The sequence below is a fragment of the Carya illinoinensis genome, chromosome 7 (genome assembly GCF_018687715.1).
Source record: "Carya illinoinensis cultivar Pawnee chromosome 7, C.illinoinensisPawnee_v1, whole genome shotgun sequence".
Taxonomy (NCBI): Eukaryota; Viridiplantae; Streptophyta; class Magnoliopsida; order Fagales; family Juglandaceae; genus Carya; species Carya illinoinensis.
Window position 1 is genome coordinate 41,989,436 of NC_056758.1, and position 27,980 is coordinate 42,017,415.

General features: G+C 34.3%; 3 protein-coding genes across 7 annotated transcripts; all 3 read right to left on the reverse strand.

Moving 5' to 3' along the window:
* Positions 1 to 1,433: 1,433 nt before the first annotated feature.
* LOC122315642 (HBS1-like protein) lies at positions 1,434 to 11,762 on the reverse strand. Of its 4 annotated transcripts, none has more exons than XM_043131684.1 (13): positions 11,649 to 11,762; positions 10,806 to 10,979; positions 10,589 to 10,689; positions 9,879 to 10,037; positions 6,291 to 6,512; positions 6,024 to 6,101; positions 5,248 to 5,690; positions 5,033 to 5,143; positions 4,430 to 4,917; positions 3,065 to 3,233; positions 2,096 to 2,335; positions 1,843 to 1,977; positions 1,434 to 1,723 (listed from the first exon to the last, which is right to left on the reverse strand). In XM_043131684.1, exons 3-13 carry the CDS (start codon positions 10,683 to 10,685, stop codon positions 1,586 to 1,588), a joined length of 2,280 nt encoding a protein of 759 aa, XP_042987618.1. In that variant the 5' UTR covers positions 10,686 to 10,689; positions 10,806 to 10,979; positions 11,649 to 11,762; the 3' UTR covers positions 1,434 to 1,585. The 4 variants fall into 4 exon arrangements, with proteins under 4 accessions (XP_042987618.1, XP_042987617.1, XP_042987619.1 ...); XM_043131683.1 differs by having other exon boundaries at positions 11,611 to 11,747; XM_043131685.1 differs by lacking the exon at positions 6,291 to 6,512 and having other exon boundaries at positions 11,611 to 11,747.
* Positions 11,763 to 12,492: 730 nt separating this feature from the next.
* LOC122315643 (protein ACTIVITY OF BC1 COMPLEX KINASE 1, chloroplastic) lies at positions 12,493 to 19,154 on the reverse strand. Of its 2 annotated transcripts, none has more exons than XM_043131687.1 (14): positions 18,680 to 19,154; positions 17,963 to 18,169; positions 17,442 to 17,531; positions 17,187 to 17,333; positions 16,609 to 16,773; positions 16,196 to 16,336; positions 15,921 to 16,100; positions 15,093 to 15,288; positions 14,579 to 14,706; positions 13,737 to 13,808; positions 13,303 to 13,415; positions 13,065 to 13,212; positions 12,907 to 12,976; positions 12,493 to 12,787 (listed from the first exon to the last, which is right to left on the reverse strand). In XM_043131687.1, the coding sequence occupies exons 1-14, from the start codon at positions 18,998 to 19,000 to the stop codon at positions 12,723 to 12,725; spliced, it is 2,043 nt and encodes a 680-aa protein (XP_042987621.1). In that variant the 5' UTR covers positions 19,001 to 19,154; the 3' UTR covers positions 12,493 to 12,722. The 2 variants fall into 2 exon arrangements, with proteins under 2 accessions (XP_042987621.1, XP_042987622.1); XM_043131688.1 differs by having other exon boundaries at positions 18,696 to 18,834.
* Positions 19,155 to 25,385: 6,231 nt separating this feature from the next.
* LOC122317071 (flowering-promoting factor 1-like protein 2) lies at positions 25,386 to 26,235 on the reverse strand. Its single transcript, XM_043133974.1, has one exon. It carries the CDS (start codon positions 26,026 to 26,028, stop codon positions 25,696 to 25,698), a length of 333 nt encoding a protein of 110 aa, XP_042989908.1. The 5' UTR covers positions 26,029 to 26,235; the 3' UTR covers positions 25,386 to 25,695.
* Positions 26,236 to 27,980: the final 1,745 nt, after the last annotated feature.

Below are 27,980 nucleotides of genomic sequence, written 5' to 3' on the forward strand. Positions count from 1 at the left end.
AAAAAAAATACTTATTTGGTTGTGATAGTCATATATTTGAACTTTGAAAAATGAGTCATGAACGTAAAGCTATACCTATTTTTTCTCATATTCTCGTGTTTTAAGTGGAAGATCATTGCTTCTTTAACATGCAATAAAATTTAAACCCTATGTCAATAGAAATCAATAGGAAATTCGATAATAGCACTCACAATGAGTTATATAAAATTTAAAGAAAAGTAGTCTAAATATGCATCCAACGGATATTACATTTCATTTCTATTTTCTATTTTTGTACAGTATTGATGCTGGAGGTAGAAGAGACTATGCATAAATGTAAATATTTTTTTATTTATTGTTTATCTCTTATTGTACTTTTTCTCTCAAATTAATTTCTCTTCTTATACTTTTTCTTCCATAAAATATTAAAATATATAATATTAAAATAATATAAAGAAAAAGTTAATAAACCAATACATGATATATTGTAAAAATTAATATATAAAATAAAAAATATGACATTTGGTGATTTATTTTAAAAAATAGGATAAAAAATTTATTAAAAGTGCTCTTAGTACTACGCTGTACGTACAATCCACATTTCTTCGATATAAAAATAAATAAGGAAAAATATAATTACAAATATAATAGTATATTAATCTGCGCACAAATTTGATGTAATTTGTTAAAAAATAAATTTTATTAAAAATAGTGTTAATTTAACTTTTAAATATAAATGAATCAATATTAATATGTAAATTAATACGCGATTTTGTTTATACGTAACAAAATTCAATAAATAAAATCCATTAATTGAGAGAGAGAGAGAGAGAGAGCGGTTACAGTTACACGTGCATGCATGCATGGATGATGCAGGTGTCTTTAACGCCGAACAGCCGCGATCGCATTCAAATCGTTCGTTTTTGTTGTTTTCGGCCCATTAATGTACATTACAAATAAAATAAAATAAAGATATTGTTTTTTTCGTAAACTAAATGACGTAGTAGTATTACCAAATTCGGTGAGGGTTTGATTGCCTAACTAACAATGTTTTTTATTTTTGTTTTTTTGTCATTTATAGAATAATTTTGTATGACTCACCGCTACCAATTAAAATCATATTTCCTTGCATAAACTAAAGATAAAAATTACTAATACCCCGAGAGATTATAAAATTAAGAGAAGAATCTGCCCATAATTGAAAAGGACATTTTGCTAAACACATGCGGCCCTCACGCATGAAAACTTCTCTGACATTATATGCATATAAAAGAGAGAAGAATGTTGGATATGACAAACAATCCCTTAATGCGACAGATTGAGAGGAGACGAATGCTTTTTTCTTTCTTATGGAATTGAACTGTGTAGAACTTCCAGCGATGAATATATATTACGACTATAACACCTTCTAAGTTTCTAATCCAGGAGTGTATTGCCTGCCTATATTGCATGAATAATAATAAAAAAAGAATCAATAAATATTGCAAAGTACAGTTATATAAATATTCGACCTATACCTTTCTTGTGAAATGCACACACCACGTACCAAAAACAGAAGAATTCGCTGACATTAAAATCGACAGAAACCTCATGCGCCAATCACAAACTACTGAAATCTGGTTTCCTCGATTATTCGGGTTACAACCCCGACAGCAATTGTTCTTCCTAATGCTCTTAGAAATACCCTCCCAAGAGCTTTACAGCTTGAAAACTCTTCCACACAAACGGGCCCTTGTAAAGCCACCTGAAGTTAGAAGAAGAAAAAAATAAAAAGAAAAGGGTCAAACCAAAAGTAACCAAAACGCTATCAAACCAATTAACCTTTGAACTGAAGTTGCACAATTTTCGGTCAACTTAATTCACCTCAAGGACTGCAGTCTGCTTTGCATTAAGGCAGCGAGGTGCTTTCTTTGTCACCTTGCCAGTCTTTGGATCAAGTAAAGATAGTATTCTGACCACTCTTGCGGCTTCCCTTGCATGGTGTACATGAAATTCCAACTGTTCGTTCCAGTCAAATCATTATATCGTTTCGGTAGGTAAATAACATTTTGAAACCAGAACATAAAAATATGATGTATGTATTTGTGTGTTGTGTCATGTATGCAGAAAAACACACCTGGGAACCAATTAAAATCGGAATTGTAACATCCAAAACAAGAACTTTCAGTTCCAAATGTTTTGCAATAGCAACAGGAAAGTCAGGGTGACATAGCACGCCCCCAGCCACCACAAGGCTCCCATCAATGTCTTGCAGACTAACAGCCACACTGTCTCCAGCTCTTGCAAAGGTACAAGCCTGAGAGTTACGCTCTAAGGAACGTACTGAGCCCACATTTCCTGAAGGCATGACTAGAACCTATAATTACACACAGTATAGTTACGGCTATAGTACAAGGGAAACAAAAGAAAGTGAATAAAAAAAAATAGTACCTAAAGTAATTAGAATACTTCTAACTAAAACCAGTGATCTTTGTCATTGACATACAAAACACTCTGATTGTACATGCATGAACTGTCATTCAATCATACTGATCACTTCTATCAGGGTGAAAGAGAAAATGGACCATCTATTCTATGGGTTTCTGAATCAAATCAAAGATTGCGGAGTGAGAGGGTAAAAAGCACAGTTTAAACAGATCTTTCACCGTATGTTCTGGTTGGTGATCCACACATTCAATGTTTCAAAACCATCTATCTCTTGGATCACATGATGCAGAATGAAACTCTACATCTCATAAATTTTATTTTTGTAAGTCTACATCTCATAAATGACGACAATTTACCCACAAAAGTATTATCCCAGGAAAAAACGTGTAATAAATATGTATAAGTATACCATGAAAGATCAAAATCAGTACATGCTGCAATATAAATTTGGAAAGTTCAAGGAAAAGACCAATTTCAGATGTTCCTTTCATGGAAAATATAACTGAACCTGGTCTGCATGCAATCAAGGAAGCTTAGGTTCACTCAAGTGATTCAATGACATATGCAAATCCAACAATGGAATGAATTCTAACAAGGAACTTAATATTTTGGAGAATAAAATTAACTACAAAAAAAATCGATACTACCAAATGTGTACCTTGGATCCACTTCGAAGAGCTCCAGCTTCTAGTTTACCACAGGCAGACACCTGCCCCTGTGAAGACAATTTAACAACATCACATATCGGCATAAGTAGAGGCTTTGAGAAATCTCTTGTGGGAGGTTGGAGGGAGTCAACTGCATCCAGTAGATAAGGTCCATGATACCTGCATTCCAATTACCTTGCTCAATTTTAAATATTTGCAATATCAGTTGCACATCATTCAAATATTTATAAAAAGTTCCTCATGGTGATGACAAAGAAAGCTAAAATCCCAACATAGACAGTTTAGTGGCATGCTTGATTTAACCAAGACGGGGTGTCAAGCACTACAATAACTTCAGCTCAAAGAAAGCCACTGCCCAACATGGACATATTAGTGGCATAATTGATTTAACCTAGACGGGGCGTCAAGCATTACACCATACTTGACCGTACATCCCACCTATATTTATTTGCTTTTTATGTTTACTTTCAGTCAACTTTTCTATTAACTCAACCCACAGGGGCATGTGACATGGTACCAAAATTGAATATTAGCCTGTTCTTCTTCTACTGTGTACCACTCTTGCCAAGGGAAAAATTTCCAAGGAAGGGGGAAAGAGAACCTGAAATGAAAAAGAAAAAAAAAAAAAAAATCAACAATACCAGCATAGAATTTATTCGAACTTTCCAATCTTCGTTGCCTTCTTCAGTATGTATATCATAGCATGTTTTAGAGCTAAAATTTATTACTTGTAGCCAAAAAGGTATCCCCCCCCCCCCCCTCTTTCTCTCTCCAAATAAAATAAACAACATATATTAGCAGTATGGTACAATCTCTTGCTTTGTTTCCTACTCTGAAGTTGCTAGCCCTCTGGACTAGACTATTGTCTTTGAGCTGATGTTGTCAGAGGCAAATGGTGATCTCAAGCCAACAAGTCCCTGTATTGCCCAAAGTGTGAGGTGCTAGAAAAGGCAATTGGTCAATGAATTAAAGCACCAAGTTTTAAATGTATACATCATGAACCCATATTATATGTATTTGACGCATCAGAATAGTACAATCAAGTGACCTCAAGCTTAATGGATAGTAGCTGGTCTATTTAATGCTGCCTGTTGTAGAATCGTCGGTAGCTGGGCCACGCTATCATGTGCAATTTCAGCATGCTGTATGGGAGGCATTCGGTATGCAAAAGATATGAGGAAGAATAGACATTCTTTGTAGAGTCAATAATATTATTACTTCCATTCAAAGTTCTTAGTTCCTTCGACGGTGCATATCTTAGCAATGGCATCAAATGTGACAGCCATAACGATGGTATATAAAAAAGATGAAGACCTAGAGGAGGAAAAAAGATGTATGACCTAGAGGAAACTCACCAGGACAGCAAAAAAACATCAGAAGGGACAGCCACCAAATTTTGATTCTCCATGGCACTCAATGGGATCCATGAAATAGAAGAATCTCTAAAATTACAAGAACGGAGAAATGTTCCAAGTTGCTGTTTAATAAAGTCAAACCGTTCTTTCGAGTAATCCACAGCATCCATTTTGTTAACTGCAACTATAATTTGATCAACACCAAAACTTCTGATAAGTTGTGCATGCTCCCGCGTTTGCCCTTTAGCACCATCCATACTGGCTTCAAATGAACCAACTGAGGCATCTATGACAAGAATTGCAGCATCAGCTTGAGCTGCCCCGGATATCATGTTTGGTACAAAATCCTTATGGCCTGGTGAATCAAGCAGAACAACATGATACTTTTTAGAATCAAAATAAGCAACAGCCACTGTCATAGTTATTCCTCTTTCCCTTTCTTCAGTGCTCTCATCCAATGCCCAAGCATAAGCAAAGGACCCCTTGCCCTGCTCGAATATACAAACATCACATGAATACAATAACTTCGGGCTTTTTTTTTCCACTAAGTTACAATAACTTCAGGCTTTTAAAGCACCCTCATACAAATTGTAGTGATTTTACCTGTAACTTAGCCTCCTTCTCATATTTGTGCATCTCTTTTTGGGATATTCGCCCTAAGAGGTGTAGTAATCTACCAGAGAGTGTTGATTTTCCAGAATCAACATGACCAACCTACAATGACAGATTGAATGAACTGGCCTCACTGATGTGTTCAGATTATATATCAACTACAAAAGAGATAAATGGCTGAAGTGTTAGGATTAAGGACAACTTACAATTGCAAGATTCAGTTGAGTCAATGTATCTTCAGCTTGGTCAGGGAGCATCCACTTTTCAGGTTTATATTCTGCATTTGAACGAGTCACTCTGGTATTAACATTTTTTGACAATCCAGATCCAACATTTAAAGCCCTTTTGTTCAAACTATTGGTAAGGCTTTGTGAGTTGCCCCCACTCATTGAAGAACTACTGCTTTCATCTAGTTTATCATGTCTGCCTTTTAGATTCATTGAAGGTGAGCAAACAGAACTTTTATCACTAGATAGTGTGTTGCCCGTATCATTCTCCAAACGATTTCTCTCGTCCCTACTGAAATGTCTGCCTTTTGACGTCAATGAAGATGAGATATCTGACCTTTCAGTACTTGATTTACTAAGTACACCATTCTTCTCATTGATGCTTGAGGGAACTCTTGAAGTTTTCAAGTCAGTTGAATTGGCTGCAAGTAAAAAGTTGCAGACAAAAAAACGTAAACATTCTAAACTCAGGAGGTACAAAAACTGCTTTTAAAATAGCTATTTAATCAATACAGATCATATTTCTAAGAAATCAGTGGATAAAAAAAAATGCTCCATAGACAAAACAAAGCATATTTGCATCTGGACACAACAAATATTGGGTTAGACAGGATTTTAGTCAGCAGTTAAAGGTGATGTGGTTGTAAATCTCTTTTTCTAAACATCTATCTCATAAAGAATTTCTCTCTCTTTTTTTTTTCCTTTGATTTGAACTGAGCTCTCATTGACAATCAAACTGAAACCACAGTAAATACCTTTTGAACCCATTTTGGAGGAACGCAATCCATCAGACACCACGTCATCTGGGGATGGAACATCAAACTTGAAAGGGGCTGTATCGTAAACATACTTTAGGTTAGAACATATATATATATATAGTAAAGCATCATGGGTATCTTCTGGAGAAACTACAATTCTTTAATTAAGGCAGAGTACTGATGGACATAAAGTATGATTAACAACAAGAGGTATGCTTATTCTAAGTCTATAGATCCACATCCTGTTTTGGAACATGTGCAGACCTATATTAACACGGCGATTGCTATGAGTAATAAAAGCTTTGTGGAATTCAAGAAATTGTCCTTGCATATTCATATGTGTGTGGGAGTTATTGCTCTCTTCCTTCACATAAGCATCATTCAGCTTTTGAAATGATACAGCCTTTTTGGACATCCGTTGCGGAAAAGATGCAAACAGAGACTTGGCCATTTTGGATGCTCCAGAACCTTTGCACATGCCCTCAACTGCATGAAAGATATCTATTCTATAAAAACGCAAAACTTGAAATAAAACCTCACAAAGACACTAGAATAAAGTAGGTGCCAGGATGTAACATACGAACCTAGAAGTTAGATTAATTCAGTTAGAAATTATTTAGTTATGTTACTATTTTATTTATTCTTTTATTAATTACTTATTTATCTTTCTTCAGATGCTTATAATTATTTATTTGTTAAATAAGTTAATAAATCAGATTAAGTAGAGTTTTAAAGAGGTTTCCTTTATCTTGTATTCCTTGTTTTTATCGGATGGATTTCAAATTGTTTTCAAAAAGATTCTGAGATCAGAACGACACTCAAATCAGATCCTATCTAAACTCCTTCTGAAGACCACGTAAATAAGAAACCCTTTCTCCATAAAACCCCACATTACTCAGACTCTTCACACACAAAAAAAATAGGCAGAAAACTCACACCAGCCCAACGTAACCGCTCCTGCAAACCTGGAAAATCACTCTCACAGCCAACCAAAGCAGCCAACTCGCCGGAAACCGCCACAGAAAGTGCCGACCAGCCCAGTCCCGTCGAACCCACTCCCTTCCGGTAAGCCCACGCCGGAATCTTCTCTCTCTCCCTCTGTTCTGTGTTTCGGTTTAATAGATTCTCTCTCTCTCTCTCTCTCTCTCCCTCCGTCCCTCTCTCTCTCTCTCATCTCTCTCTCCTCTCTCTCTCTCTCATCTCTCTCTCTCATCTCTCATCTCCTCTCTCTCTCTCTCCTCTCTCTCTCCTCTCTCTCTCTCTCTCTCTCTCTCTCTCTCTCTCTCTCTCTCTCTCTCTCTCTCTCTCTCTCCCTTGGTTTGCATCACCATTCCGAGAAGACCAGTGGTGTTGCCGGTCACTTCCAGTCAACCCAGAGCTGTCATCGCCTCAGCTTCCTCTCGGTAAAGCATCGCACATCCACTTGCTTTTTCTTTCTCTTTCTTTGGTTCCAATGTTATGCGTGAGCCATTCCCGTAAGCCTCCTGGACTCTTTCATTTGCTTTACTTTAGACTTTTCCAATAGCCCCTCAAATAAATTCTTATATTACCTTTATGCCATTTAAAGCCCCCGTAATCATCTTTTTGAAGAACCTTTAGTTAAAATTACAATCCTGCCATTAAGTGCCTATGCCTTATTTTATGTTCCTATACGTGGGCTGCCCCTCACTTAGGCCTTGGGCCTCCTGCTTTCTTAAGTGGTTGGTATCATATTATTTTAAATTAGGGCTTGATTTTACTACATTTCAGCAATTGTTTTAGTGATTTTATTGGACAGATTATATTTTCAGAAAAAAAAGAAAACATCACCTTTACAGAAACTTTATCTACTTAAATAAATTAGTCTTAGACCCTTTTTATAGAAAATATTTAAGGGCTTTTAAGGATACCTTTAAAGTATTCTAGTATATTGTTTCAGCTTATTATCATAATTCATATTCCAATTAACCTTTAACTAGTTTTTATAAAATTATTAAGTTATGTGTTTGCACAAAATATTAAGTATCGTGATATGAGTTTTGGAATAATATTAGCTTATTTAACCTTTATTTGAATATTTATTAGATTATCTATATGGTAAGATTTTAAGTAATTAGATTGCTACGACACGTTTTCTAGAAAGATTAGTAACGTCTAGTGCCTCATATAGGTCACGAGCTACGACGTGAGTTTTCGGAAGCAGCGCTAAGAGGTAAATAATATGATCATATAAATGTATGTATAATGTAAATATTATAATTGGGTATGGCAATATGATATGGTTTTGATGGCTATCTACGTTGAGCTAAGAGCCAAGTCAAGGTTAGATCGCTTTCATGAACTTCTATGAATTATGATGATTTACATGAAAGTAAGCCTATATATGTGTTATGCTTTTATGGATTGTTGATTGATGGATTGAATGTTACTAAAATCACATGGAAGCCATGATATGATCATATAATAATTTAAGATAGGTATTCTATGAATTAAAATAGCCAGATCATGCATGCTTCATTCATGTAGTGCTTAGACCACGTATGCCATGTATTGTTCATGCAATAACCTAAGTCAAGCATGCCATGTAATAAATAGCCAGATCATGTATGCCATATTCATGTAGTTTTGAGATCATGCATGCCATGAAATGTCATAAAATGATTAAATCATGTTAGGCCATGTCATGCTATGCTATACCATGTACAAGAATATATCATGTTATGCCATGCCATGTACAAGAATATGCCATGCTAGAAAAGTCTATGAAGTCCAAGAGAATTATCATGCATTAAGAAAGATAAACATTTTAGGGTAGCACGGACCCAAGCGTGTTTACCATAGTCATGCTAAGATGGTACCACGGACTCAAGCGTGGTTACCACAAGTTAAGTGAAACACGGACTCAAGCGTGTTTCACTCCATGTCATGCAAGTTAAGTGAACATGGACCCAAGCATGTTTCACTTCATGTCAAGCAAGATAAGTGAAACATGGACCCAAGCGTGTTTCACTCCAGGTCAAACAAGATAAGTGAAACACGGACTCAAGCGTGTTTCACTCCACGTCAAGCAAGATAAGTGAAACACGGACTCAAGCGTGTTTCACTTCATGTTATGCAAGTTAAGTGAAACACAGACTCAAGCGTGTTTCACTACATGACAAGTTATGTGGTGTCATGGACTCAAGCGTGGTTCACCATGAAAGAAGTACAATTCAAGATAAACAAGTTACTCATGCATTCACGCTTCAAGTTTGCCATGATTATGAATGTTTCCGTTCATGTTAATCCATAAATATTATATGAAAGTTATGATAAGGCTTTAAAAATCAAATTTATGCTAAGCTAGATAGTATTTATGGTATGATGTATTATTACTGAGTATTCGACTCATTTTTATTGTTTGGCTTTTTTTTCTTCTATGTTGATTGCCACATATGGGAATTATGATGATGCAGAGCTGGATGGCCAGGAGTAGATTTAGTATAAGGACTTAGAGATGAATAAGTGTCATTTACACAAGGTTTAAGTTTCTTTTATATCATTTCAATTAAGTCTTTTTAAATAAATGAGGTACTTTAGAGTAATGAGTCTCTTTACCGGGCATTTTATCCTGTTTGTTAGTAACGTCTCTATCCTACGGGAACGGGGCGTTACACAGGATGGGCACAAGTTGTCTGCATGAGAACCTCAGCATGGAAGGTCTTGTAAAAAACAACCCGAGAGACAGTTACATTTTGAATTTTCCAAAAGCAGGGATGAAAGAGAGGAGTGTCCCCATAAGAAAAACTAAATATCAGCAGAGGTCAGTCCATCCAGAAGCTGAGCTCACAAAAGGTAAGATGATATGCACTATGATAAGATACAATTGCATACCTGTTTTCTTATCACTATTGGTGCCAGAATTTATCGAAGCATTTCGAAGAACCCCACAAATATCACATGCAGACAAACTCTCGTCATTATCATACGTGCAAACAGAGCAACGCCAAATGCCACAGTTAATAGTTTCTTTCTTTGATTGAGGTAATTTTCCTGTTACAAAAAATAAACATCAAGGAGTGGATATAATGGGCAACATATCATTTCAGATCCATGTATCTAAGAGCTTTATTTTTTAAGAGGAACATAGATTGACAAAACCCTACTTTACAAGATACACAACATCCTATGACCATTACTCCACAGCCTACTCAGAAGCTAATCTCTATTACTATGCAAAGAACAATTACTACTACCACTACCGTTACCTTTCTTAAATGTAAAAACCTCATCTAAATGCATCTTGGTTCAAGTCTCCTGGTTTTTTAAAGGTAAGGGTAATAAAAATTCTACCAGACAGGAAAAATAGTTGAGAACAGGACAAACATCATGTGAAGAATTGATCTGCTTACCGACACATCTGCGTGTGGAACTTCAACACATTGTCAAATATCTACCTTATACCACTGACAATGAGATGGATAACAGGTAACTAAAAGATACTACTTGTTTAAACTTTAAAAACTAAAAGCAACCAAACAAGGAAAGGAAAATTCCTGCATGAATCAATTAAAAGAGAGCTTTGAGTAAACACGGTTACTGACCATTTTCTTCTACATCTAAATCATGATCAACATCATAATCTTCATAGTCATAGTAGTCTTCGTCATAATCAACTCCATAACTCACTTTACGAGGCATCTCCCTAGAGAGAGAGATCAAAACAAAATAATGAAACAAATATCTCAACTAGAAACTCAAGACTAACACTATTGGCATAGGTACGAACCAAAGAAGCCACAATTTTGAAGATCTACATACCTTGAAGATTTGGAACGTCAAACAATCAGTAATTTAGCAACACCATCGGCCAACCAAACATTCTACAAGGTTCAATTGGATAAGTGACAACCACTTCTGAATGGTATAAAGGATGGCATGAGTTTGTTGCTGAGCTCCAAAATTATATTGCTCTTCCTCTAAACATCAATGAAGCTGAACGCATATATAAAACTTTTAGTGTATCGGTAAAGCTGCCATGACAATACACTTATCTTCATGTTGTACCATTACATTAAATTGGAAAATAGAGCCATACTCAACAGCGCCTAAAACAGAAAATCAACCGGTTTAATTGAAGTAAATGACAACATGGAGAAATACACAATTAAAAAAAAATCCATTTATTTATCTATGCCACGTTTTTCTCGACAACAAAACGAGAAGTGAGCTAACCATCGCGGTGCTCTAAAAGATATTTGGAGTCTTCCACACACCCCACACACGCATATATACCTATATCATAAGTAATTTAATTCCTCCACAAATATTTTCACACCGATCAATAAAAGAGATTGCACGAAGTAATTAAGTTAGCCCATGTGCCTCTCTGCGAGCAATGTCCCCAATGCACCGTGATAATATTTTAACAAAATTCTTCGGCCGAGAACTCAAAATAAAAAATTCAACAACAACACTAATAATAATAATTGTAAAAAGAAAAAGAAAAAAAAAACTAACAATAATAATAATAACGACTGATGATGACAATAAGGAGTTTTGATACAATAGCTAGGGTTTCTAAGTTGGACGAAGTGGACGAACAGGAAAATAATTAGAGCTTTACCAGGTAGAACGATAAGAAAGAGCAAGGCAACTAGATACCTCTTCCTGAGTCTTCCTCCGCTTCCTCTCTCTCTCTCAGTCTCTCTGTCTCTCGCCCCCTCTCTCTCTCTCTGCTATTTATTTATTATTTATATATTATTAAGGTGAGTTATTTCCAAACTTAAAAGTAAGATGGCGTCGTCAATTTTATTATCGTTCTCTTATTATTAATCTATTATTAAATAATTAAAGATTATTTATAATATTTTATTTATTAACATATTATTTAATATACATCGATAAGAAATTAAAAAATAATAATGAATAAATTTTTTTCTTAAAAAAACTACTTATCATCTCTATGTCACGTCTTAATAAGTGATTTTTCTTTTTTTCTTTTTTAAATATATATTTATAAATAAATATATATTTAAATCAAATAATAAATTATATATTAGTGTGAGACGTAAATGATTATAAATAAAATCTTATTATTAATTTGGTTAATTTGAATTAAAATGAAAACTCGTGCACTTATAATTTTATAAATATCAAAACTTCAAAACAAATGCAAAGCTGAAAGACCCACTAATTTGTTTGTCAAAATAGTAATAAACCTTGCAATTCATTTTATTAATAAAGTCGGCGTGAAGTTCCAGAACAACGCAATTCATTTTTTTAGATCTATTGACGACTACTTGATGTAATAACTTTTTTGTTGCAAATAATTTTAAATTATGGGAATTGAGGAAAAGTTATTTTTTGCCAGAGACAAAATTAGGGAAACAAATCGTAAGCCCGAAGACAGCCAGCCGCCTGGGTAAGATTTTAGATGTCCTTCCATGGTACCAGTAAAAGACAAAACCCGGCCAGCTTGTCAAAATATCACGAAAAGAGCTGTTGATTGCCCTTCAAAATTATAATTTATATATATTAACAGATAACGGTTGCTATACAGGGGTGAGTTTCTTTTCTTTTCTTTTCATATTACAATATTTGATTGGCCTTTGTAACTTGAAACAACATGCTCATCCTAAATAAAAAAAGTGATGTCAAGTTGACATAAGATTATGCTCTTCAAAATGAAACCATTCCGTAATGCAGCCGCTCTAGCTCTGGTAAAAAAAGCTTTGATCACCTATCAGCCAATACTGACTCACTCCAGGAAAGTATGAGATCCCGGACAACCGTTGGAAAGTCTGCAAGTCCCAGCAGAAGTTTGGGATAAGAAAAGAAAGAGAAGATGAGATTTGAGTTGTATCACGTTACAAATAACTCAGTCATTATTTTAAGATCAAAGAAGTTTAATGAAGTTTACCTCGTACCACTTCCACTGCTACTGACGGAATGTCTATATCGCTTTCAACCAGCCTATAAACATCCACAAGCTATAGAAGACAGATTGATAAATTTAGCATTCTTGTGCACCAAGTGTCATGACCATACGAAATAAAAGTAAATTTTTGATCTACAGACCTCCTGGATGTGAAGCTTTGAGTCCTCGGTCAAAGCAAGAAGTAGTTGTCTACGGATTCCTTCATCAATAAAGAAAAGGCGAGCTCCGTCTTTGATGGTATCCGTGAGGTCTAGTTTTCTATCAAATTGCCAGTTTCTTGTACTTTGCCTGTATGAACAAAACATATGTAAATGAAGGTTCTAAGAACTCTTGATAAAAATAGAAATCACGAGAAGCAAGTGGTCACTGATTACAGACCTGTCCTTTACTTGAAATGCAGGGTTGGTGCTCATCTTGGCAACATTTTCCTTAGCAAGAACGATAAGGTTTTCAAGCCGTTTCCACTGGAAAACACCATCTTTAAATAGAACCTAAAACAAGGAGCAGATTGTTATCACAGGTTATTATTGGAGAGACAATCTATGTTGGTACAACTTTGGCATGGGCAACTAGAATATTGAAAAACAAACAGGAGAACTAATGGAGAAACCATATAGTAACTATTGCATCGCTTGATATGAAGAGGGAAAAAGAAAACAATCTATAAATAGCTTTACTCAGTTACTCACAAGATTGAAGCTTATCTAACTTAAAAATTATGAACTTCAAATGAATCGGCTTAGAGAAGATATATGACAAAATGGGTGAATCTCCTAAACAAATTCAAAGATGGCTTTGAACTGGTTACTGACCTGTATGAGACGTTCACGTAGAGCAGGATTTGGATCTGTTAGGAGGCGCTTTGCCACATATGGATAGGCAACCTAATCAAACAATTGATATCAATTATACATGTCAAAAGAGAAAGCATGACAAAGCTTAGACTGGTACCATCGCAACTAGAGGAAGCAACAGCTTCCAGCATGGAAATCAGCCATAAAATTTTATGGTGTAGACGATCAATATAAATCTCTACCCATTTAGAATTGATGATGTCCAGTTGAAAAATAAAATAAAAAGAATATGCGGCCAAAGCATCAGTTGGTGACAATTTGGACAGGGCAAACCAGAGCTAATAGATTATGGGACTTTATATATAAGGTGTAATATATATAAAACAAACATAAGCTGCATTACAGATTAAATTAGATGAAAATCTAATTAACATTTGCAAAACTAAGATATAGGGCAAGTGCAATAATAGAAATTAACTATTTAGTTTCACCGCCAGAATTATGAGTTAAAACACTATGGTTAAAGACAAGGACCCTGTTACAAACACCCATCCTCCCAAAACTACCCAAGAAATATATAAATAAATAAGAGGTGTGTATAAGAAACTGTTGACCTATACCCTGTTGCAATTTTTTCAGTCCATATCTTATTGTAAGCTATGCAATTACATATTACGTTTCAACAGTAGCCAATGAACTTTTTTTTTCCTCCACCCACAAGATGCAAGTGGTCTGCAAATAAGATCATACTTATAATGATAATCTTAGGCCCATTTCCAATGTATTATGTCTTGTGAAATATGACAGTCAGAAATTCGATCCCAGATACGAATAAGGAAAGCAACAAGGTTCATCGTTACCTCCAGAAATTTGAAGTCTGGCTTTAGAGTGAAACAGATTCCCTCTTGAGTCAATAATGAACGGATAACAAGAGAAAATCTCTCTGGGATCCGGATGGGATAATTGTAAACCAATTGATTAAATTTCCCTACAGCAGATAGAGCATGTGTATGACTTAGTAAATCACAAAGTAAACACAACAGGTTAGGAAATAAAATTTAAGTTCCCAGGAAAAATACCATAAATGACATGTACAATAGAGCTATAAGGCTCATATCATTTACAATTAAGATTCTTACACTCTGAGAGTTTCTTTGATCTCAGGCAATTAGGAACTTAAACTTACAAGTCTTCCAATAAGAAGACTCTACAACCAGAGTACAAAATAAGAAAAGCATATTTCAGGAAGTACAATAAAGAAGAAGAGTATATAGTCAGAAAGCAAGAAAGGGAATATTACCAAATGTGTGACTTAAAACTATCAGAAATACTGCAAGGGAGAGAGAAGGAGAGAGTGAGAGAGAGAGAGAGTACCAGTAACACTTCGAAAATTGAAATCAGAGAGTCCTTTTCCAGAAGAGTTCTGCCAAATTGCCTCTAGAGCTGGGATTATAGGAGAGACATCGGTCCCAGGAGCCAGGAAGCCAAGCCTGGTGAAATCATATGCCATCTCAGCATAGTCCTCATTTACAGCATGGACGACAGCATCAATTAAGATCTGTTTATTTTGCTGAGTGATTGCAAAAAAAAATCAATATACAGTTCCAACAGAAAGCTTCTCCACAAAATAACATTGAACAAACGATGATAAATCATAGCAGAATCTTAATCTTTGCCAATTTTTCTGACAGATGCTTGAAGTCTACAAATTGTATCAGGTGGGATGTGCTGTGCTTCTATAAGTGAACATCATTACCATGTTTTACATTAACCTTGGACCTATAGGAAAAGTGTGTTAAAGTTCGTCAAATTTTTCATATGACAAAAGAGTATATGAACTTATAAAGAAAATCAATGGAAAAGGAATGCTTTATGTTTCCATATGTCAGAATATTATCACAATAGAAATTGAACAATCATGAAAATCTCTCATAATTTCAAAACTCTTGATTAATCATAATCCTAAGGGATTTTATTCTGAATAATTATAGTTCTATAATTTAAATATTCTATTGTCTGTATGATATGATGATATCCCAAGTTTGTTTCCATTTCATTACTCCCCTGCTGCAATTGCTCTCTCTCGAGCGTTTGGCCAGCTTTTGATCAAATGCAATGAGCTTGTAATTTCATCAAATATAGCCGCAAATTCTATTCATCAATGAGGTCAAATCTACAGGCGAATCACTTAAAACAAACTACCTGACTAAGCACAGCAACATTCCCAAAGTCCACATAAGCAATACGTCCATCACGCATGGCAAAAATATTTCCGGGATGTGGATCTCCATGAAATAACCCAAATTCTAGCAATTGCCGCAAAGCAGCACTAACTCCAACCGTTAAAAATCCATTTACATCAATGCCACCGTCCTTGATAGCCTGAAGACGAGAGATTATCAATATACAAGGTGAAGTCTGTTGCTTTGCAAAGTAAATATCTACAAAAACATCATCATCTATCCAGATAATCATACCTGTGGATTAGTGCACCGGATTCCATCGATCCATTCCATTACCAGAACACGAGGCCCACAAAGCTGCTTGTAAACCCGAGGAATTTTGACAGTTGGGTCATTTTTGAAATTCTCAACGAAATCTTCGATATTACGGGCTTCCTAAATTAGGGGAAAGAAACAGCATGCCCATGTAAGTAAATATAAGTGTAAACGGCTTGGTAGCTCGAATATCATGCAGGTTTTTTTTATCAGTTCAATTATCATGCAAGTTATGACAATAAAGCCATGTTCATTAACATAATGCAGAAAAACTGTGCATCTTTTGTATTTTTCTTAATTACCCTCATAATCTTTCTCTCTCTCTCTCTTTTTTTTTTTAATTACGTATATCACAGCTTTAATGCCCAACGGAGGAAAGTTCTGAAAGGTACCAAGGTGTAATCCAGCTCCTCCAAAAGCTTCTCACCAAATTCATCAACTATCAGCTCCGCATTGCACCCCAGTTTCTGTAGACTGATCCCATTCAAAAATGAAGCAAGAGTACGAAATAGAAAAAGATCCCGATAAATTATGGGCTCTATCTGGGGCCTTTGAACCTGTAAATATATGATTATTTAGAATTATAATTAGTTTAGACTACATCATTCTAAACCCCAACAGAACTACATAAGCTTAATGTAAACAAGCACATTCTAAATCAAACTCAATTAGTTCAGTGTAAAACAATTTTACGCTTCCATGTTAAAACCAACTAAGCAGACCATGAACTAGCAACAATGTAAATAATTTACACCAATATGAGGAAACATGGCAACTAGAAGTAAATAATTTACACCAATATGAGGAAACATGGCAACTAGAAAGCTGATGACTTCAACAAGTATGAATCACTCTAGCTTTGCCAAAGAAAACAATAACATTGAAAAAGTAGTTCAAGTTCACCGCCTCAGCATAACTTATAATTCACATTCCATGAATGTTAAAAAAAAAATATTAAACCCCATACAACCTTAATAGCAACATCCTCTTTGGAGTCACGTAAGGTAGCTCGATAAACTTGACCCAAACTTGCAGCTGCTATTGTCTGTGATGAAATTTTACTGAAAACAGCTTCAAGTGGTTGGCCCAATTCCTCTTCTATGATGTTGAAAGCAACCTAGACCATTGTCAAACGATTCAATACTTACAAAATATTTAACCCCAGCATAATGTGGCAAAAAAAAAAAAAAAAAACACATACATGGGCCAAAATGCGATTTTTTACCTGATTGGGGAAGGGAGGAACATCATCTTGAAGAATGCAAAGCTCATTCATATAATCTTCTCTGATGATATCAGGTCTGTTTGCAAGAACCTGCCAGTAGATGGATAGCATTCAATCAAGAAGGAATGTGAACGCCATGGATTTAAGTTTAATGGCATGATTGGAAGAAATTTATCCCCAGCAGCTTCATATAACTAAACTGAATTTAAAAAATGAAGTAATGATGTCATTGATGTAGCAAAATGGGAAGGTTTCTATTGGGTGGAGAAAAATCCAAATGTAATCAGTTAAAATATTTCGCCTTTATATTGTAATAAAAAATTATGCTATTTTGAAAGTCAGATTGTCAAGCACTGACAATAAGCCAATAACAAATAAAGACAGATTCATACGTGGAAAAAGAGAACAATGGGCCAATTTAAGAAGTTGATACTGTAGGAAGCACTTTCTGTTAAAGAAAATTGAACACGGCCTACAAAAGTTGATAAAGGCTATAGCATATAAATAAAAAAGCAACAAACCTGGCCAGCTTTGATAAAAGAAGGTCCCAAATCACACAGGAGATTCCTAAGCTGCCGAGCTCGAAATGGAACAACTTCTTCATCTCTTCCAACCAAAAAATCATACATCAAGGAAGACCAGTAAAACCCCAAATTCCAAACTATCTCCACGCCTCGCAAAATTAGTGACAGAATTGCCCCTTTTGATTCCAATACCTTACTTCTCACCTAATCAACAACAATAAAACATGAACTCTACCACCAGGTAAAGGGAAATATATACCAAATTGAAGAGTATTTTGTTAGAACAATGTTCATATTCACATTTAACTACACTAACCAGTCATTTTTCACCAAATCATCAGCAACAATAATTATAATCCCTACAAAATTTTCGTATTCATCTTGCAATACAACGACCATAATACTGAATTTATAATTTTTTGGATAGGTACGCCGAATTTAAATACTAGATGAACGCCAAAAAGAAATAATGTTTTGTCAGGTAATTTCATATCCAAATTCCAGCACCTTAACCCTCAAATAAGTAAGTCATATCCAAGTTCCACAACCAAACTAACGCCAAATTGATTGCAATTATAAAATTTCATCGAAGTACCGCCATATTAAAACGCAGCAGAATTATCGCAAGTACTAACACCATTTCACTCCAATACAAACACCAAATACATAACAAATACAGCGAAATTCTGATATTTTTTATTTTAAAAATCATACTGTCTCGGGAGAGTACTTGCGAAATGGTACGCAAACGCCGCGCTCGATGTCGAGCTGCTCCATGGCACTACTGGACTTGCCCGATTGCAAAGCCCTGCTTTCGGTCTCCTTTGTAGCCGATAGACTCCTCCTCGCTATGGCGCCATTGACAGAACTCTCTGCTCCCGACGCCGCCGCGAAATTCGAGACTCGCATCGACGATGATTTCTTGTTCCTTTTGAGTACCGTGGCACGGAAAGAAATTGGCGTTTGTAATGGCGCATATTTGTGATTAGTAGAGCAAGGAACCGTGTTTGCATAATTTGTACAGGTGAAGTCCATTGGTCTGAAAGCTCTGAAACTTGCACATAAACTGAAACCCTAGAGAGAGAGAGAGAGAGAGAGAGAGAGAGATTGGAGCTGGAAGGGAGTGGTCAAGAGAGAGCAGCAGCTTCGGAAAGCGGTTTAACTGAAAGAAGAGTATACACGTTATTGGTGCCAAATACGATTGGCATTTTGCAACCACATATACTTCAGTAAATTCTCGTAATAATCTAAATAATAATAATAATAATAACTTAATAAGGAATACTCGTACGATTTCAAGATTATAATCGACAGGTGGCCTGACAGGCATAATCTACCCTTCAAAATAGAGGTCTGAAAGGGCAGTTGTGGCAAGCAAATGATTGGTCGTAAATGATAAGTATTAAGTTCTTTATAATTTATTTTAAACTAAGGGTGAGACTTGTGTATGTAAAATCTTTAAATTCTTTTTTTTTTTAAGGAGTAAAATCTTTAAATTCAAATAAGAAATTAATGCTTTTAATGAAGTGACAATATAAAATATAATATTTTTATTCATATTGAATATTCTTTGTGGATATCATGGAGATTTTTTTTTTTTTAAAAGATAATATTAATTATGAAAAAATTTGAAAATTCGACTTTGATTATATATGCATAGTTGGAGTTGGAGCTGGAGCGGGTTTGTTTTTTGTTCTTTGCTTTTTTAAATCAAAACATCACCTTCTTTATTAATCAATTGTTTTCAATACAATTCTTATCTTGTAAAAAGAAACTAAAAAGGCCTTCAAGGCCATCTTCTATCCAAATTTGTTCTTCTTTTATATTGTAAGCAAAAGTTGCTAAAAAATGTGCTAATCTGTTACCTTTTCTGTATATATGCTGGACTTTTCATAAATGTCTATTTAATAACAAATATCTGATATCTTCAATCAACTGACCACTTTACTCCCATATCTCCTCCTTGCTATTGATAGCTTGAATAACTCTCAAATCATTACCTTTAAATACTACTTCCAAGACATTCAATTCTTTATACAGGGTCAATGCTCTTCACAATGTTACTATCTCTACTGCAGAAGGGGACCCAACACTAGACTTGGACATACACAGAGACACTAGAACTTCTCCTTCAATATCACACATTACTATCCCTACCCCTATCTATAAAGAAGTTTTGTCAAAAGTTGCATCCCAGTTGACTTTAATAACATTATTCTCAGGAGTCTTCCATCTTACCATATCTCTACTTACTCGCTTTATATACTCTGGTTTGCTGGTTTGAGCTAGCTGAAATCTGTAACACTAAGCCTGGCTTGTATAAGAATGTCTTTTGGACCAATAAAACCCTTCTCGAATACAAATTTGTTCCTTCTCAATCAAATACATCTCATCACAATAGCTGTTAATTCCATTTCTTCTGCATTCAGCCTTTCCACTATATTTCTCCATATTATCTCTATATCCACTTCACCTAATGCCCATTTTTGAACCGGGCTACCCTCCTCAACCCATACATCAACTGCAGCAGGGCAATTCCAAACAACATAGCAACTTATTTCAAATTCTTTCTCACAGATGGGATGTAAAGGATTGTCTACCACTATTCTTTTGAAAATGTTCCCCTTTGTAGGTAAACAATTATTGAAGGTCTTCCACACAAACATCTTCGTGACACATTGAATATTAAGCTACCATCATTTCTTCCAGCTCTCCCTTCATTCATAATCCACAGATGACTCCTCATTTATTCTTCTTTTTCTGCTCAATTGAAGATGGCAACTTGTTGGAGCGGGTTTGTTGGTTGACCAATGTCTAACTCTGCACCGAAATCTCCCTCGACTTCAATATTAATATGCATAAGTTATAAAAATATGTATTATTCATATACTGAGTATATATATTCATATAAAAAATTTAAAATATATATATAATTAAATTCAATACTATACTAGTACATATTAATTATTATATAATAATATAATTATACTATAATATAAGTAGACTAATAATCTAATATATATATATACACATATTATAGTATTACTGTATTAAAAGAATCATTTTGTCTACACAAAAGTCGATGTGTAGACAAAAGTTGTTTTTTTACAAGTTACAATAATGTTTTTACAGGTTGATGTGTTAGTCAGTTTTATCCCAAGTTAAATTTTGAAGTTAACATTATTCTAAGTCAAGAATTTATCAAGCTTATATATCTTTTTATGAAATGCTTATGTAGACGCCATAGTTCTATTTCTTATTTCGTCAACTTAGTTAAGAATGCGTAATATAACTAAGAGAATTCATATGCATGCGGGTGATGATCCCTTGCATGAAGGGCTTAAGAGATGGGGAACGAGCTGCAGGCTTCGTTGGATGAATTACCTTTGATCTAATATGAACAGAGGGAACATTGTAAGGCTGCACAGCTCCTAGGCAACAAGTATTACTTTTGGCCGGCCCGATCTTCTTGTTATATTCATTGGTAGAAAAAAGGTGTCATAAATATATATATAAAAAGAAAAAATGATATTTGCATTCTAAAGTTTATAAACGTCACGTAATTTATTTAAAAAAAAGAAGTAAATATAGAATTTACATAAAAAGTTAATTAATTTTTTAATAATTGAGCCTATTATTTTTTAAAATGATTGTACAATATTTATACACTATATAACTATATATAGTACTACTCATTATAAATGCTTTCAAATTATATCTTAATCATACTCCTTTTCCATGGTACAAGAATATGATACCTAATTTGCGTGCATAGATGTGTGCTTATAACTTGTAGGGTCTCGAGGAAGATAATGAAATCAATAATTATCCGTGACACTATTTGGATATTAAAAATATCTTAAATGATTGATAAATGAAATTGTCATGTATACAGATAAATTATATAAGTAAATTTATAAATTAATTTAATTTTATATAATGCGTTAAATTAATTTTATATTAAAAATAATTTTATAATCTGACGTATAGCATTAAGATAAATCAGTTTGTAAATTTATTTTTATATAATTTTTTTATGATTAATTTTTTTTAATAAATAGTAATAAAAATAATTATAAAATAATAATAAGTAATTTGTTAATAATAATAAAATAATATAAAAATATTTTAAAACAATTGCTATTGTTCCCATCAGGCACAACATCATCTAGTCCCGACGAAAAGCTGCATACCTGTCATCATCCACGAGAGAAATCACGATGATGATAATGCCAACCAGGCCGCTCATCGGTAGGCGACGGCAGCAGCCTTAGTTCCACTGGTCAGGGTCGTTGATTATATAGATGAGATATAATATTTTTTAAAAAATTAAATTAAATATTTTTATAATATAATTTTTTAATATTAATTTTATTTTAAAATTTTAAATTATTTATTATATTTTATATAAAAATTTATAAAAATATAATAATAAAATAAGATAAAAAAATTAATATAGCTGTACGTACCTAATTTTATTTATATGTAACATTTCATAAGTCTTTTCGTATTCAGTTAATATAGACATGAAAAGTGGGTCAATTCCACATCCTTTGGACAAGTGTCATTCCTCGCTTGGTTTCTCATGCACTGTCACCGTCCACTTCACGTGAACCCCCATATCTATCCTCGTCTTTCTAATCCGACATATATATCTGAATTATTTGAGTCTGCATGCATGCAAGTTGTTGGTTATTTCAACAGGCACTGCTAGGGTGCCGGTCGACCGCTGGCAGTGCCCCTTCGGTTAAATTCGATTTTTTTCTTTTTTTTTTTATAATTTTAAACATCTTTAAATATTTTTTAAAATTTTTAAAAATATTAATGGTCACTTTTTTAATCATTAAATAATTTTTTTAAAAAAATAAAAATAAACGAGCAATCAAAATGAAGAATAAAATAAGGGGCATACTATATTTTCCTTATTTCAACATGATCTGTACATACACGTCTAAGATATTCCATGTTTCTGCCCTCCGAACCGGCTTAGACTATTTTGTTAGAGTTTATAATTGAAAAATTGGAGTTTTGCTATATATATAGTCAATTTTATATACTTTTTGTGCACTTTATTGATATAATTCATTAAAATAGTTGTTTTCTATTAAAAAAAAATAATACAACCAATCATATTAATAAAATGTACAAAAATTACACAAAAATAATTACATATCAAATTTATGAGAAAAATAATATAGCTGTTCGTACCTATTTTTATTTATATGTAACATTCCAGAAGTCTTTTCGTATTCAGCTAATTTTTGTTCTATACAATCTGAAATGCACCCGATGGAATATGGTGTTTGGTTGAATGTAAAATGAAGGAAATTCAAAAGAAACTTGGGATTGTATTCTATTCGAGGTCTAGTCTTCTGCCTCCAAATTAATCGTAGAAAATACACTAGGAAGAGTGGAGTTATTAATGCTTGAGTTCAATTACATATATGGGCCGGTCTCTTATATTTAGACGAAACGATCATCTAGCTCTTAGTAACTAAGTCCGTACATAACAAAAAGGGGTATTGATCCATTAACAACATATGGGCTCTGGGCCTTTAGTTAAGAATAGAACCCAACTAATCGGCCCAACTAACTAATGGACACTTCCTACACTTCTTCATGACTCGAGTCTTCACGTGCATGCAATCCATTGACTCATTAGTTATTTTTATAGTAATTTTGTTATATATATTCATTTTTATATATTTTTTTATATATTTTTATAATATGATTAGCTATATTATTTAATTTCTATATTACAAAAATAATATAACTAATTACATTCTTAAAATATACAAATGTACGTAAAAGTGACTACATAAAATCACCCCGTCCCTCCCCTGAGGACACCTAGCTATTTTAACCAACAGGCATGAATTTACAGACGAGGCCATCCGAGTGCGCATTGATTGCTACCTTTAGAATATTGTTTACTCTAATAAAAAGAGTACGACATTTCTGATAATTAGAACCTATAACATTTCTGATAATCAAAACATATGATTTCACTTTATCATTAATTATTACTATAAATAGAAAACATGCCAAACTATAAACCAAGTAACTGGTTGCTTGTTTGACTTATTGTGCCCTTAATTTGCATTAATTAATTATTTATAATGTCCTAGATGATGTAAATATTACATGACTAGAGGATCTTGAACATCGATGATCAGTAGCCATTTAATTTATTGAAATGCATGCTGTGTACGTAAATATATAGCATGGAGACTAGTAGTAATCCACAAATAATTAAAAAGAAAGTAATGATGACGATGATGATCATGTAACTAATTAAAGCTAGCTAGCTAGCCAACCTTTTGATGATGATGATGGAATCTCCAACCGAGCAATATAGTATGTGGTCACAAATGCACAGCTGGTCAAAGACGATCTTGGCATTGGCCTGGGTCAATCAAATTAGAAATTCTAAAAAGGCGTACGTAAATTTCGTTTTCATGAAGGAGTTAGATTTAAGGATATTGTTCCACGTGAATGCCTACGCACACCAACTACATGTGAAGAGTGGGTCAATTCCACATCCCCTTTGGACAAGTGTCATTTTTCGCTTGGTTTCTGAGCACTGTCACCATCTACTTCACGTGAACCCCCATATGATCATATCTATCCTCGATTTTCTATTCCGACATATATATATATATATATGCATGTATGGGGACCTCTAAGTTAATTACGGCGTACACAAAATCAGAAAACGCCCTTTGGGGTTTGGACAACTGACCGTTTTATATGTCTAATTTCCAGGCCAGCTTCCCTCTCTTTCATTTTTTATTTCCTTATTACATGTTAATTCTTTTATATATTTCTCATGCGCGCATACATCTTTTTCCTTATTATTTTTTTTTCTCTACTTATTTATTCTTATAATTTTGTGCTAATTGCCAAAAACATATATATATATATATATATATTCTGGCGGGTCGATCGATCGTCAACTTCCAATTAAATTTCACCTCCCATACGCTGCATGCGCGCCATCATTTTCACTCAATCGATCTCGTTTTCTAGCTACTCTTTTCTATAATTAATCAGTCGGTCAAGTATTTTGGATCGTGGCCTCATGTTTGCCAATAACGAAACCGGCTCTCCCACATCAGAAGGTAGAAACCTTACTGCAGAGTTCTGCATATATATATAGGAATAAGAAAACTTATCTTCCCACCATATATATATATATATACTACTCGATCGTTAGCTAATTAATTATCTTAATGATCAGTATTTGCTGAGCTGTCTCTTCATAATTAGGAACACAAACGTACGCCCACATCAGCTAGATCGCTGACATGGCACAAACACTATATTAATTAAATTTATATTTTTAATTTTTATCCGTTTAGAGCCAGACAAACAAATAAGTAAAGACGTAGGAGATCTCAGAAAACATTAAGCTGCCCAGCTGATGTGAAATCTAAATGACATGCATTGGTACAATTTATAGATATCCATATATACCACACAATACAAATTAGCCACACCATGAAGTTACAAAGCAATACTACATAATGATCAGCTACCATGCACAGACACCACCTTTACTTTATTACAGCAAGCAAGCGAGGAAGCCTCGTCCACCCAATCTAACATTCTTAATTCTAGGACAAAACACAGGAACCAGAAACCATAAACCAACAATTAATGAGACGTACATGCATGCAGTATATATATATATATATTAAGAGATCACAGGGAGAGCTAGGACTTGCTGATCACATATCTCGGACGTGGAAGATATTGGGATTTTTAACGACAATATCGTACATGTGAATGGAGCAGAACTTGGAGAATTCCCAAGGAAGAGAAATTAGGTCGATGGAAGGTGGCTTGTGGAATTGGAAGAGGTCGGGGTCACCTTCGTAATACCTCTCCCACCCTAACCCGGTCAAGATTTGCTCAAGGGAGGAGTAGGACGATACCACCTTTCCGGTTGGTAAGTGCACCAAAACCTTTTTCTTAGAACTACTACCTTGCTTTCCATCGGAGGATTCCGCTTGAGGATTTAGGCGATATACGCCATTGCTGAAAACCCAAACTCCTGACATGTTTTCTCAGGGAAGATGTTTTTGAAGTTTTATTTTCTGGGGATGGAGCTAGCTAGATATAGATGATCAGGCCAGAGATCAATATATAAAGGAAAGAGTGGGTTGGTGAAGAAGCAAGGGGTGGAGGGCCGTATTTATATGTGTCATGGGCAGATAAAACAAGAAGAAAATACTCCTTGGAGAGGGAGTGGGAGTTTAATTAAGGATGGTGATGATAGGCATCATGTTGGGCTTTGGTGTAGAATCTAGCTAGATGTCGTGGGTCCGGATGGGTTTAAAAATGAGGGTACAAGGATGCTCCGAGGGCGTGATTTAGGGCACAGGTACTATCACTGGGTTGGGGGTTTGTAAGAATCTTTTATGTTTTGGCAAGCTTTCATTTGCCTTTTCAATGGGGAATCTTTGTGACACTTTAATTTGGGGGAAGTTTTATTTATTTTTTCCTCTCAAGAAGTCAATTAATAAAAGAAGTTGCACCCACTTACAGATCACGAGCTGTCCACGTGAAGGGAGTGGAGGAGATTGTGAGATATTTCGTTTTAAGCTAGCTAGGTTCTCGAGAGACCGCTGGCGTTGATGGGTTTAGTGTCACTGAAACGTGCACACGGGGTACTTTTCTTTTGTTGTGTACTTATCATCAGTGGGGATAAGATCATCACCCAAATCATATGTTATATAGTTTTAGCAGCTTACTTTTGCGCGAATTATTAATTAATCATGTTGCGTAATTTTGTGGTTCCTAAATGATCAAATCCTAAGCAAGATCAGTAGTACTATATCAATTAATTAAACCCCTCATGTCTTTTTATGATTTGACCAAAAATCCTTTATAATCTAGCAAGCAATATTATATATATACATATATATATGCATATATCAGTACCAAATTTCCAATAATCGCGTGAATTGCAATTTGTAGATCCATTCCAAATTAAGCTCACATGCACAATGGAGCTAGGAAGAAAGTTAAAATATTTATAATATTGGTTGATAGCGTCATTTATTGGCTGGTTGACTGCAATTAAACAGAATCAGAGTGTTTTAAATATTAATTGAGATAAGTTGAGTTGAATTGGTCATAGTATTGTGGTCTTGCGTGTCTTTTAATTATCTAAATTGAAGTAAGTAAGGTTAATGAGATCGATGTCAAGGTCAGGTCACATTGATCAATGTAGCAGCTTTGATTTGCATTAATATAAGAATTTTAACCTATATAAATACATTTTAACCTATATAAATATATATATATATATGTATATATATCTTTGAGCGACGACTAAAGATAGCATTTTAGACAAAGAGAAATGCACTAACTTAATTATAAGTTGATTGCTTTAACAATTTTATTTTCAAGATCCAAAAAAAGCACTAGTACCCGGCCCTAATTTATAAACTGAAAGTATTATCGCAAAAAAAAAAAAGCTTCAATTATATCTTTGTGCTTGAAACCGATCGATATTAATATATATAAGAAAGCATTGTATGATGCTTGCACATGAAGAGGTAGATCGAATATGGTATTTGCTATATATTCTACAATGATTATGGTGATAAAGTAGTAGTACTAGATGGGTGAAAATGAAATTAATTGCAAGATGTCTTAGGTTGAATTTTTTCCACGAAAAAAATAGAGGAAATTAGAAGATGTTAAAAAAAGGTTGGTGGAGTGGAGCATTTTATAATTACTTTCTGATATCAATTTTTTTTTTTTTAAAATTCTTGCTTTACATTGATGATCATGTTATCGATCCATTCCATGGGGTACTATTGATTATGAAAATTACCCCCCAAAAAAAAAAAAAAAGGTTATAACATATATGAATTAGTATACATGCATGCATGCAGGCACCCTAATCATTAATGAAAAAATCTACTTCCTTAGGTCTAATTTTGATGATTGGGAGGTCAATTATTGCACAATCAGATCTATGATTGGACTAGCTTTCACACTA

What these genes read in the sequence shown, in the direction of transcription:
- LOC122315643 (XM_043131687.1), bottom strand. Translation starts at nt 19,000, where the DNA reads ATGGACTTCACCTGTACAAATTATGCAAACACGGTTCCTTGCTCTACT. An exon ending in ATGTTGCTGTGCTTAGTCAG is followed by an intron (nt 15,289 to 15,920) that starts GTAGTTTGTTTT and finishes GCAATCACTCAG; the next exon opens with CAAAATAAACAGATCTTAAT. An exon ending in AGCAGTGGAAGTGGTACGAG is followed by an intron (nt 12,788 to 12,906) that starts GTAAACTTCATT and finishes TGGGACTTGCAG; the next exon opens with ACTTTCCAACGGTTGTCCGG.
- LOC122317071 (XM_043133974.1), bottom strand. Translation starts at nt 26,028, where the DNA reads ATGTCAGGAGTTTGGGTTTTCAGCAATGGCGTATATCGCCTAAATCCT.
- LOC122315642 (XM_043131684.1), bottom strand. Translation starts at nt 10,685, where the DNA reads ATGCCTCGTAAAGTGAGTTATGGAGTTGATTATGACGAAGACTACTAT. An exon ending in CTCAACTGAATCTTGCAATT is followed by an intron (nt 5,144 to 5,247) that starts GTAAGTTGTCCT and finishes CTGTCATTGTAG; the next exon opens with GTTGGTCATGTTGATTCTGG. An exon ending in GATGTTTTTTTGCTGTCCTG is followed by an intron (nt 3,234 to 4,429) that starts GTGAGTTTCCTC and finishes ATTGGAATGCAG; the next exon opens with GTATCATGGACCTTATCTAC.